The 13,227-nt window shown below is 43.7% G+C and overlaps 1 protein-coding gene across 11 annotated transcripts in view; it reads right to left on the minus strand.

Annotated features, from left to right (window-relative positions):
- Positions 1-13,227, minus strand: part of EHMT1 (euchromatic histone lysine methyltransferase 1) — a 221,116-nt gene that overhangs the window by 40,018 nt on the left and 167,871 nt on the right. For all 11 annotated transcript variants that reach the window (XM_053556577.1, XM_053556595.1, XM_053556573.1 and 8 more), the window contains one exon: positions 394-516. In XM_053556577.1, coding sequence (XP_053412552.1) covers positions 394-516 — 123 coding nt within the window. The remainder of the gene's footprint in view (positions 1-393; positions 517-13,227) is intronic.

The raw sequence follows: 13,227 nt of genomic DNA on the forward strand, positions 1-13,227 counted from the left end.
TAGTTAGCTAACAATATTTCTGTGGATTCATAAGGGTTGTGTACACAAAGATCAGGTCACCCCTGAACAGAGATGTTTCACTTCCTCCTTTCCAATCCAAATGCCTTTTATCTCTTCCTCTTGACTGATTTCTTCTGGTGAAAGACAGAAGGGCGACAGAAGGAAGAAGTGATAGGAAAGCACAGCAAACCTCTCACTGCCCTGCTGCCCTGCTCCTGCCAGCACTGTGGATCCAGTGCTCACCTGCGGTTTTCACTAATAAACAAGGTGACCAAGTAGGCAAGGAAACCACTTGTGGACAATAGGTCACTGTGCGGAGGCAGCAGTGAGTTACCCATGCTCCCCTTCTGAGAAACCTGCACACATAGGACTGTGGTTCTGACAGGTGCCTACCTTAGGGTCCACCTGTGCCCCAGCCTTGATAAGGTACTTCACTGCGTCCAGATGGTTGTTCTCTGCTGCCTCCATCAATGGGGTTCTCTGGTCCTCCGAGCAGGTGTCAATATTGGCGCCCGCCTGGTAAAACAACAGTTGAAGTGTGTGTGTGTGTGTGTGTGTGTGTGTGTGTGTGTGTTGGGGGGGGGGATAGCCACTACAGCCTCCCACCCTATGATGACAGGAGCTCATGCTTCCACATTCCAAAGAGCTACGTTAAAATTGTTTCACTTATCAACTATGTCTGGATGTTCTAAAAACGTATTCAAAAACATAATTATTCTATTACAATCAAGGTTCTAGTTTAAGCAGAGTATTTTTTCTAGACCTCACTTTCCTTCTCGACTGATTTGACAGGGACGTCCACGTGTAGCAGTGTGGACTGATTTGACAGGGTGGGAAGGGCACAATCACGTTCCATAGCAAGCAGACTGAGGGTGGGAGCCCGGGGTGCCAGCCTGGCCCATCAGCTCTGCTGTCTCCTTGTCTAATTGCTTCAGGGTCTGCCGAAATACACAGAACAAAAACTAATTTCTGGGGCCGGGCATGGTGGCTCACGCCTGTAATCTCAGCACTCTGGGAGGCCGAGGCGGGTAGATTGGTTGAGCTCAGGAGTTCAGGACCAGCCTGAGCAAAAGCGAGACCCCATCTCTACTAAAAATAGAAAACTGAGGCAGAAGGATCACTTGAACCCAAGTTGGAGGTTGCTGTGAGCTCTGACGCTGCGGCACTCTACCCAGGGCAACGGCTTGAAACTCTGTCTCAAAAAAAAAAAACCCAAAAAACCCCCCTAATTTCTGATATTATGTACTTTGGAACAATTCCAACTTTTCCAATAAAGTGATAACCTTGAAAGACTAATGAACTAGCAGGTATACATAGGTAAATCTTTGTTGGTTTGAAACTTAGGAAACCCTCAACTTTAAAATTGGTTGTGCACCAAAAGCAAATCAGCTGTTTGGCAATTGTAAAACCTCTTCTCTACCAGGGGAAAGATGTATAACTTTGTACACTAAATAAGAGCTAATGTTTAGTTTATTAAAAAACACTACCAAAAGAAGTTAGAAATAGCATTGATTTTACTATTGGCATTTAAAAAACAAAAGTAGCACAATTAAGCAAGGACTTTCTAAAAAGATCTAGAGTGGGCTTGGTGTCCGTAGCTCATTACGGCACCAGCCACATGCACCCGGTGCTGGTGGGTTCAAATCTGGCCAGGGCCTGCTGAACAATAACAACAACAACAAAAAAAAAACAGCCAGGCATTGTGGTGGGCACCTCTAGTCCCAGCTACTGGGAGGCTGAGGCAACAGAATCAATTAAGCCCAAGAGTTTGAGGTTGTTGTGAGCTGTGATTCCATGGCAGTCTACCAAGGGCAATATAGTGAGACTCTGTCTCCAAAAAAAAAAGAAAAAAAAATCTAGAGTGGTGTATATATGGGAGATCAGGTATAATTCACGAAGAAGTCTAAAAAGTGGGTTACGGTCCTCAGGGGACTGGCAGTGGCTCACATCTATAATTCTAGTGCTTGCTTTAAGGTGGGAGTTTGAGACCAGCCTGAGCAAGAGCGAGACTGTCTCTAACTAAAAACAGAAACACTCCCTGGACATGGTGGTGTGCACCTGTAGTCCTAGCTCCTTGGGAGGCTGAGGCTTGAGCCCAGGAATTTTATGTTACTGTGCATAATGGCCTGGGTGACAGAGTGAGACCCTGTCTCTAAAATAAGGAGAAAAGAAAACGCTTCTTGGGGGCTCTGCAAGGGACAGAGCTGTGCTTCACAGCAGAGAACTGGGCATGGGGTTAGGGTATGGGGGAAGTGGATACAAAGTTTATTTCAAGCATAAAAGTTCAAAGCCAAGGTGCTCACCTTCCACCAGCCCAGCCTACTGGGAGGTGGCCCTTGAAACGCAACGGGCCTCAAGCCTGCTCTGGGATCCAGATGCCTTCTTCCAGGGGTGCCCCCCAACAAAAAAGCTAGGACATGTGGGTCAGACACACTCGGGACCTGGCTGCCCCCACCCCCAGCTGGCTGCTCTCCTGGCACAACCTTGTGAGGCTCCTGCAGCAGGGTGGCTGCTCCCTCCCACCCACCAGCTCACTGATGGGAACCAAGGTCAGGAGAGTGTCTTCGGCCATAGCAGCCACAAAACACCAGGCACCAGCCTTGCTGGGAATCCACGTGTTTACTGGACTACTCCACAGGTGGTGTGGCCCAGCTGTCACTCGGGCCTGTGCCTCAGCACTGGAGGCAGGGATGGAGAAGCAGGGAGCAGGGCTCAGCCTGGAACAGCCCTTTCTGGCTCCCCCTCCTGGGGCCATGGCCCACACATCAGCCCTCCCTTCCCCTCCTTCCTTGCTCTAGGCGGGGGAAGGAAAGCCTGATGGGGGTCCAGTCCAGCTCTTTCCCAACCTTCTGGGAAGGAGGCAGCACCTTTTGGGGGAAAGGGATCAGGGAATAAAGACTGGACCCTACATGGTCTTGGTAGGAAAAGATTAACAGTGAAGGAATTCACAACGTTTTTAAAAAGCTGAGAGATGAAGGAGAAGCACACAGATAAAAACATGAGGGTCCATGGTGCCTTCTCAGACCAAGAGGCAGCCTCACTTGTGCTCCCAGAGCTAACTCAGGAGGGTGGGAAAACATTACCTGAGCCTGGGGGGGAGAAGCCAGGGTGGAGGTGGCTGGTGGACAGGGCAACCCTGGCACTGAGGATGTCACAGGACAAACCCCCACCCCCTCCCCAGTCCAGGAGCTACACCGCTATCATCCCCAGTGCTATAAAAGGCTAAAGCTGCCCTGGGGGTTGAGTTTTCTGGGATGAGGGTTATGTTCCATGTGTCCACGGGCTGTGGCCCCCGAGGAAGCACCCCCTTCCTCTAACTGTGTCCCTTTGAACTTCACATAGCCACACATAGCAGGGCCTGTGCTGCAGTGGGACAGGGACCCCAGCCCAGCTGGGTCAGGAGACACTTAAACAAAACAAGAGCTCTGGTTTCACCAAGACCCTCCAGTGAAAACTAGTGCAGGAGGGATACAGACACACAGCTCTAAGAGGTGGCCTCATGCCATCGGGCCTCAGAGAGCCAACAGCGTCCTGCTCACACCAGCCTCAGGTCTCACTGGCTGAGTATGTCCAGAGCCTGCCCAACACCTCCCCCAAACTGGAAATAAAGCCATCCCATCTCTTTTCTTGTACAGTCATAGGAAAACTACTCAGGTGGTGAGAGGAAGAAAAATACACAAAACTAAAAACCCTCTAAGATCAGCAACAGTAAGCTGTGCAGCCCAAGCAGCATCAGAACATCAGGCTGAGAAGTAAACTCAGAGATGCAAGTGCTGGGCCAACGCTGCGCAGAGGGACACAATGGCTTCCGGCACACTCAGTGCCCTGCAGACAGATGGCTTACTTCACAATACTTTTAAGACTCACAAGGAGTTGTAAAAATAGACTAAGAAGCTCTGGGAAGACTCCATCTGAAACAACCACAGTGCACAGTGGTCAGGGAAGTGGCACTGAGACCATGGGCCAGGCCACAGGGCACACCCAGACTTCCCCACAGTGCATGCTTTTTTTAACTAAAAGAAGCTAGACACAAAAGAATTCACACCATATAGCTCAATTAGCATCAAGGCTGAAAGCAGACAGGTGACCCCTTCATGGTGACCACCACATCAGAAGGTTCATAACCAGGGTGTCTCATTTTAACAACTTTCCTATGCACATGATACATACCTGAAGTAAATTTATATATTTATTATAATGCTTTAAAAAGCAAGCCAAACAGGAGGCAATGTCTCTCAAAGAAGTGACAAGCTGGGGGAGGAGTAAGATGGCAGCCAAGTAACAGCTTTCTTGCAACTAGGCGTGGTGAGTCTGGGGAGACAAAATTCCAGGCATCTCTGGCTGGTGGGATCTGTCTACAATCATCCCTTTGAGGACAGAGGGAGTCAACGAGAGATGTCTGGACCCCAAGAAGAGGACAAAAACAGTGGAAAACTGGCAAGTGGTTGCCTGTGTTCATTCGGTCTAAATCAGCCGGCAGTTGTAAATTCAGCAGCAGTGAGATTGCAAACTGGAAAGGCCTTACCTGTGAGCTGTTATGGTATTTTGGACTTGGCACTCAGTTGAACTGCCTTGGGAGAGCTTGGGCAGGAGTTTAGAGAACTTTGGGCGTTGTCTAGGGCCCCCAGACTGAGCTGCTGAACTGGACAGAGCTAATAGTGTTTGGCTTTGGGCTGTGGAGAGCCATTGTGAGAGAACTGCCCCAGCAAGCTCCGCCCTCAGGGTCTCAGAGCAAGGTTCAGGCAGGAGCTAGTAATCTAGGGACTGAGCAGCCTTACAGCCTTAGCCCTCAGGGACGGAGTGAGACAGGTTTTGGCACACTGGGTAAATGGATAGCCACTTCAGCACTGATCCCAGTGACAAGCGTTTTCCTGGGAGAAAGCTTCTGCTTAGCCAAGTCTAGCAGTTTAAAGTGCCTTTTAAGAGGGCTGAGGAGAGATTTAGGTTCTCTACTCTGTGGGGTTTGAGAAATCAGTAGAGGCCTCCAGTTATATCAGCATTGTGATTAACATCTCATAACCCAGAAGATCACCTGTTGCCCAGACACTATTCAGAAAGATATATATGTACTGCTTTGTTTTGGGGGATTTTTTTTTTTTTTTTGGTTGTTCTGTTTTGTTTTATAATTTCAACCTTTTCCCTATAGATTTTTCTTTTTTCTTTCTTTTCTTCCTCCATTTTTCTAGTTTAAATATAATTTCCCATTATTGCCTTTTTCAATAACTAGAACTTCATTATTGCTAGTGTTTCTACCCCTATTATTTGGTTTTCCCCCCAAATTTATCCTGTAAAGTTTTCTGTTTGCTTATTTTGGTTTGATTTATAGCATTTCTGTCTTTCCTCTCTACTTGGTGGAGGTGGGGTACTGTGTCTGAACAGGCCAGCAAAGAGCTGCTGGCCTCAAAGGAACCACCCAACCCAGCACCCCCAGAGGTTGGGTTTTTTTTTAAGATTGGGTCAAAGTACCAGCTGTACACCTATATTGCTCTGTCTCCCTCTTTCTGTGCCTGTCTTCTTGTTGTCAATATTCCCTTTTACCTACCCCCTCTCCTTTCTCTTTTTATTTTCTTTTTTTATCTTTCTTTAATCCCTTCTTGCTCTTCAACCTTCTTATTCTTCTGGTACTGTACCAAAAGGACTCATCAAAACCCTAGTCCAGAGGAACAGCAACTTAAAGAGCAAGAGGAAGTGAAAGGAAAATTAGGCAAGGAAACAGATAAAAGAAATCACTCAGTTCCCCATCTGGGATACCTATAACTCGTATGTTTCAATAAGAAAGAATAAGCACAAAACTCCTGGCAACATGAAGAACCAGACCAGAGCACCACCACCTCCAAGGCACCGTGAGGTAGCTACTACAGAGGATTCCACCTATGAAGAAATGTTAGAAAATACAGAAAGGGAATTTAGAATACACATGATGAAAACAATGAAGGAAATGATGAAAACAATGCAGGAAACTGCTGATAAAGTGGAAAATAACCAAAAGGAAATCTAAAAACAGAATCAAATAAGAGATGAACGATATGAAGAATATAGAAAGGATATAGCAGAGCTGAAGGAACTGAAATAGTCAATTAGGGAACATAAAGATGCACAGAAAGTATCAACAACAGATTAGACCATGCAGAAGAAAGAATTTTGGAGGTAGAGGACAAAGCTCTTGAGATAACTCAGATAGTTAAAGAGGCAGAAGAGAGAGAAAGCAGAATGCTTACTGACAGAATGAAAGGGCTTTATGAAGCATTCAAACATTATGAGTTATAGGTATCCCAGAAAGGGAAGAAGAATGATCCAGGGGAGTGGAAGCTGTCCTAGAGAGTATTATAAAGGAAAACTTCCCAAATATCACCAAAGATTCTGACACACTCCTTTTCAGAGGGATATCAGACCCTAGGTCCCCTCAACTCGAACCGAGCTTCTCCAAGACACATTGTGATGAACCTGTCCAAAGTCAAGACAAAAGAAAAGATTCTGCAAGCTGCCAGGAGTAAGCACCAGTTGACCCATAGGGGCAAATCCATCAGGGTGACTGCAAACTTCTCTAATGAAACTTTCCAAGCAAGAAGACAATGGTCATCTACCTTTAATCTACTTAAACAGAACAATTTCCAGCCAAGAATTCTATATCCTGCTAAGCTAAGCTTTAAAATGGACAGAGAAATCAAATCATTTACTGATATACAAACATTGAGGAAATTCGCCATAACAAGACCAGCTCTACAGGAAATACTTCAACCTGTTCTGCACACTGACCATCACAATGGATCAGCAGCAAAGTAAGAACTCAGCAATTAAAAGACATAACCTAACTTCCACACTGATGCAAAAGATAAAACTAAGCAATGGACTCTCACCAAATAAGATGAATAGAACACAACCACACTTATCAATTATCTCAATAAATGTTAATGGCTCGAATTCCCCACTGAAGAGGCATAGATTAGCTGACTGGATTAAAAAACACAAGCCATCCATTTGCTCTCTGCAAGAAACATACCTTACATCAAAAGACAAATTAAAACTCTGAGTCAAGGGTTGGAAGACAATTTTTCAGACAAATGGAATTCAGAAGAAAAGAGGAGTTGCAATATTATTTTCAGAGACATGTGGATTTAAAGCAACTAAAGTCAAAAAAGACAAAGATGCTCACTTTACATTGGTCATGTGAAAAATACAACAAGAAGACATTTCAATTCTAAATATTTATGCACCCAATTTAAATGCTCCCAAATTCTTGAAACAGACCTTATTCAGTCTGAGCAATATGATATCCAAAAATACCATAATCACAGGGGACTTTAACACTCCTCTTACAGAACTGGACAGATCCTCTAAACAAAAATTAAACAAAGATATTAGGGACTTAAATGAGACCCCTAGAACAACAGTGCTTGATAGACGCATATAGAACACTCCATCCCAAAGATAAAGAATATACATTCTTCTCATCGCCCCATGGAACATTCTCCAAAATTGATCATATCCTAGGCCACAAAACAAACCTCAACAGAATCAGAAGAATTTAAATTTTAACATGTGAAAGTAAATTTAGAATATAAATATCTTAACACAGTAACTAAGAAAATGCCAGGAAGGCTATGTTAACCAGTGTGATGAAAATGTGTCAAATGGTCTATAAAAACAGTGAATGGTGCCCCATGATTGCATTAATGTACACAGCTATGATTTAATAAAAAATAATAATAAATTAAAAAATAAAAAAAAAAATTGAAATTTTACCTTGTATCTTCTCAGACCACAAGGCACTAAAGGTGGAACACAACTCTAACAAAATCGTTCAACCTCACACAAACGCATGGAAATTAAACAACCTTCTGTTGAATGACAGTTGGGTGCAGGAAGAAATAAAAGAGAAAATCATTAACTTCCTTGAGCATAACAACAATGATGACACAAGCTACCAAAACCTGTGGGATACTGCAAAAGCAGTTTTGAGAGGAAAATTTATTGCTTTAGATGTCTACATTCAAAAAACAGAAAGAGAGCACATCAACAAACTCACAAGCCATCTTATGGAATTGGAAAAAGAAGAACAATCTAAGCCTGAACCTAGCAGAAGAAAAGAAATATCCACAATTAAATCAGAGATCAATGAAATTGAAAACAAAAGAATCATTCAGAAAATTAATGAAACGAGTTGGTTTTCTGAAAAAACAAATAGGTAAACCTTTGGCCAGTCTAAACTAGAAATAGAAAAGTAAAATCTCTAGTAACCTCAATCAGAAATGATAAAGGGGAAATAACAACTGATCCCACAGAGATACAAGAGATCATCTCTGAATACTACCAGAAACTCTATGCCCAGAAATTTGACAATGTGAAGGTAATGGGTCATTATTTGGAATCACACCCTCTCCCTAGACTTAGCCAGGAAGAAATAGAGCTCCTGAACAGACCAATTTCAAGCACTGAGATTAAAGAAACAATAAAAAAGCTTCCAACCAAAAAATGCCCTGGTCCAGATGGTTTCACACCAGAATTCTATCAAACCTTCAAGGAATAGCTTATTCCCATACTGCAGAAATTATTCCAAAAAATTGAGGAGGAAGGAATCTTCCCCAACACATTCTACAAAGAAACATCACCCTGATACCCAAACGAGAAAAAGACCCAACTAAAAAGGAGAATTTCAGACCAATTTCACTAATGAATATAGATGCAAAAATTCTCAACAAAATCCTAGCCAATAGATTACAGCTTATCATCAAAAAAGTCATACATCATGATCAAGTAGGTTTCATCCCAGGGATGCAAGGCTTGTTTAACATACCCAAGTCCATAAACGTTATCCACCATATTAACAGAAGCAAAAACAAAGACCATATGATCCTCTCAATAGATGTAGAAAAAGCATTCCATAAAATCCAGCATCCATTTCTTTTTTTTTTTGGTAGAGACAGAGTTTCACTTTATGGCCCTCAGTAGAGTGCCATGGCATCACACAGCTCACAGCAACCTCCAACTCCTGGGCTTAAGCGATTCTCTTGCCTCAGCCTCCTGAGTAGCTAGGACTACAGGTGCCCACCACAACACCCGGCTATTTTTTTGTTGCAGTTCGGCCGGGGCCGGGTTTGAACCCGTCACCCTCGGTATATGGGGCTGGTGCCTTACTGACTAAGCCACAGGTGCCGCCCTCCAGCATCCATTTCTAATTAGAACACTGAAGATTAAGCATGGGTGGCACATTTCTAAAACTGATTGAAGCTATCTATGACAAACCCACAGCTATTATTTTACTAAATGGAGTAAAACTGAAAGCTTTTCCTCTTAGAACTGGAAGCAGACAAGGTTGCCCTCTGTCACCATTACTATTCAACATAGTGCTGAAAGTTCTAGACAATACAATTAGGCAAGACAAGGAAATAAAGGGCATCCAAATAGGAGCAGAGGAAGTCAGACTCTCCCTCTTTGCTGACGACATGATCTTATACTTAGAGAACCCCAAAGACTCAACCACACGACTCCTGGAAGTCATCAAAAAATACAGTAATGTCTCAGGATATAAAATCAATGTCCACAAGTCAGTAGCCTTTGTATACGCCACTAACAGTCAAGATGAGAGCCTAATTAAGGACACAACTCCCTTCACCACAGTTTCAAAGAAAATGAAATACCTAGGAATATAACTAACAAAAGCGGTAATGGACCTCTATAAAGAAAATTGTGAAATCCTAAGAAAGGAAATAGCAGAGGATATTAACAAATGGAAGAACATACCATACTCATGGTTGGGAAGAATCAACATTGTTAAAATATCTATACTTCCCAAAGCAATCTACTGATTCAATGCCATCCCTATTAAAATTCCAATATTGTACTTTCAAGATTTGGAAAAAATGATTCTGCGTTTTGTATGGAACCAGAAGAAAACCCCATGTAACAGTGCTTAGTAATAAAAATAATGCTGGGGGCATCACCATACCAGATTTTAGGGTGTAGCACAAAGCCATAGTGGTCAAGACAGCATGGTACTGGCACAAAAATAGAGACATAAACATTTGGAATCGAACAGAAAACCAGGAAATGAAACTAACATCTTACAACCACCTAATCTTCGATAAATCAAACAAGAACATACTTTGGGGGAAAGACTCCCTATTCAATAAATGGTGCTGGGAGAACTGGATATCCACATGTAAAAGACTGAAACTGGACCCACACCTTTCTCCACTCACAAAAATTGATTGAAGATGGATAAAAGATTTAAATTTAAGGCATGAAACAATAAAAATCCTCAAAGAAAGCATTGAAAAAACACTGGAAGATATTGGCCTGGGGAAAGAGTTCATGAAGAAGACTGCCATGGCAATTGCCAACAATAACAAAACAAACAAACAAACAAAAACAAATGGGACTGTACTTCTGTATAGCTAAGGAGACAACAACCAAAGCAAAGAGACAACCTACACAATGGGAAAGAATATTTGCCTATTTTGAATCAGACAAAAGCTTGATAACTAGGGTCTATAGAGAACTCAAATTAATCCACATGAAAAATGCCAACAATCCCATATATAAATGGGCAAGAGACATGAATAGAACCTTCTCTAAAGAAGACAGACAAATGGCTGACAAACATATGAAAAAATGTTCATCATCCCTATCTATTAGAAGAATGCAAATTAAAACCACCCTTAGATACCATCTATCCCCAACGAGAATGGCCCACATCACAAAATCTCAAAACTGCAGATGCTGGCGTGGATGTGGAGAGAAGGGAACACTTCTACACTGCTGGTGAGACTGCAAACTAGTACAACCTTTTTGGAAGGAAGTCTGAAGAAACCTCAAAGCACTCAAGCCAGACCTCCCATTTGATCCTACAATCCCATTACTGGGCATCTACCCAGAAGGAAAAAAATCCTTTTATCATAAGGACACTTGCACTAGATTGTTTATTACAGCTCAATTTACAATCACCAAAATGTGGAAACAACCTAAATGCCCACCAACCCAGGAATGGATTAACAAGCTGTGGTATATGTACACCATGGAATACTATTCAGCCATTAAAAAAATGGTGACTTTACATCCTTTGTATTAACCTGGATGGAAGTGGAACACATTATTCTTAATAAAGCATCACAAGAATGGAAAAGCACGAATCCTATGTACTCAATTTTGATATGAGGACAATTAATGACAATTAAGGACACGGTGGGGGTGGAGGAAGTGGAGAACAGAGAGAGAAAGGAGGGAGGGATGGGAAAAGGAAGAAGCAGAGAGAGGGAAGGAGGGAGAGGGGTGGGGTCTTGCTGTGTGCCACACCTTCTGGGGGCAAGACATGATTGCAAGAGGGACTTTGCCTAACAAATGCAATCAGTGTAACCTGGTTTCTTGTACCCTCGATGAATCCCCAACAATAAAAAAGAAGTGACAAGCTAATTTACCCAAAGTAAATATGGCAGTCAGAAGACTGGAATCATTCCTTTCATGCACTCAGAACCACCAGCAACCTCGGCTTCCAGACCCAGAAGAACTTCTGGCAGGAGCCCCAACACTCAGTGACAGAAACGACACTTCCCTGGACCCCAGGTCCACCTTCAGCAGAAACACATCAGGGCCACGGGCAGGGAGAGGCCCTGCTGCCCATCTTGCCCACTTGACACCCTGCCCGCCCAAGCACTGTCCCTCCTCCAACATGCCCCTCATCCAGGCCACAGCCTGACACTCCAGCTGGCAGCCCTGACACCTCTCTTCCCATGAGCTTGTGCCCTCACAGCTGATCCTGAGCGCCCCACTGCCTCTGAACCCTCACAATCTCTCTGAGGATGGGGTCTCCGGCAGCTCCTCCTAAGTGCTCATGGCTGCAAACCCAGACCCTCACGTTTGCCTCTGTGCCTCTGGGTGATCTCAACAAGAAGAGTCTGCACGTTAAACAAGGGCTAGATACAACTCCCAAACAGAGAGATGAGAAACGGGACAACTCAACAGATATCAGTCCTAAAGAGGACAATAAAGATGAGAGAGAAACAATATTTCTTTCAAAAAGCCAGTGCTACAATTTGCATATGGTTTATGCCCTCCCAAAACTCAGACTGAGGCTCTGTCCCCATCAGGCTGTGTGGGGAGGCACCTGGGAGGTGGTGAGGCCGTCAGGTGGGCTAAAGTCTTTGTTGCTGGAGGGGGATAGTTCTAGAGGGAAAAGATGTGCCTGCGGGTGTCACAGCGCCAGCAGCCTGAGTCTCGAGTCTCTCCCACACACCTGTTTCCCCTCCACGTTCTGAGCAGAACAAGGGCCTTACCAGACGCCAGCCCTCCACCTTAGACTTCCCAGCCTCCAGAACTATAGGAAGTAAATGTCTTTTCTTCACAAATTAACCCAGTCTCTAGTATTTTATTATAGCAACAGAAAATGGACCAAAGATAGCTAGGATTAAAATCACAACATAAGACATCAGATATAAATAAAAATATGTCAGAAATTAAAAGTATAACTGGACAAATGGTTCTTGTTAAAATACTAAAGATTATTGGACTAAGTTTTTTGTTTTGCCTGGATTCACCACAGTTCACAGCAACCTCAAATGCCCATGCTCAAGCAATCTACCCACCTATGCCTCCTGAGCAGCTGGGACTACATGCACACATACTCCTGTGCCCGGCCAATTTTCAAGTTTTTAGTAGAGATGGGGTCTCCCTCTTGCTCAGGCTGGTTTCAAACTCCTGAGCTCAAGGGATCCACCCACCTGCCTCAGCCTCCTAGAGTGCTGGGATTATAGGTGTGAGCCATTGTACCTGAGTTTTAAAAAATTGAGCTGTAAGTTTAAAAAATATATATCCAAAAAGGAGGGGGAAAGATCAGAATAAAAAGATGGAAAAATGTTCCAAGCAAATAGTAACACAATGTCCAGAGCTATGACTACAGAGACATGAGAAGGACACGCAGGAGAAAGACACATGGGCAGCAGAGTGGTTTCATAGCAGGTAGGGTGGCCCTATGGGCCTATCTTTCTTGGGCACAGACAGGTTATAGTCCAAGTGAACAGCTCCTTTCAGATAGCAGAGTCTGGGGCCCGGACACAACAGCAAACCTGTAGGTCACCCAGAAGCCAACAAGCTCCCCTCAACCAAGAGGCCACCATCGGCAATGCAGTACTTTGAATATAAACAAGCGAGGACCAGCAGGCATTTGAGGAAAACCTTTAAATGTGAAAGATAGACTAAGACAAACAGAGCAGCATTGGCTCGGCGCCTGTCCCT

The sequence above is a fragment of the Nycticebus coucang genome, chromosome 2, assembly GCF_027406575.1.
Source record: "Nycticebus coucang isolate mNycCou1 chromosome 2, mNycCou1.pri, whole genome shotgun sequence".
NCBI lineage: Eukaryota > Metazoa > Chordata > Mammalia > Primates > Lorisidae > Nycticebus > Nycticebus coucang.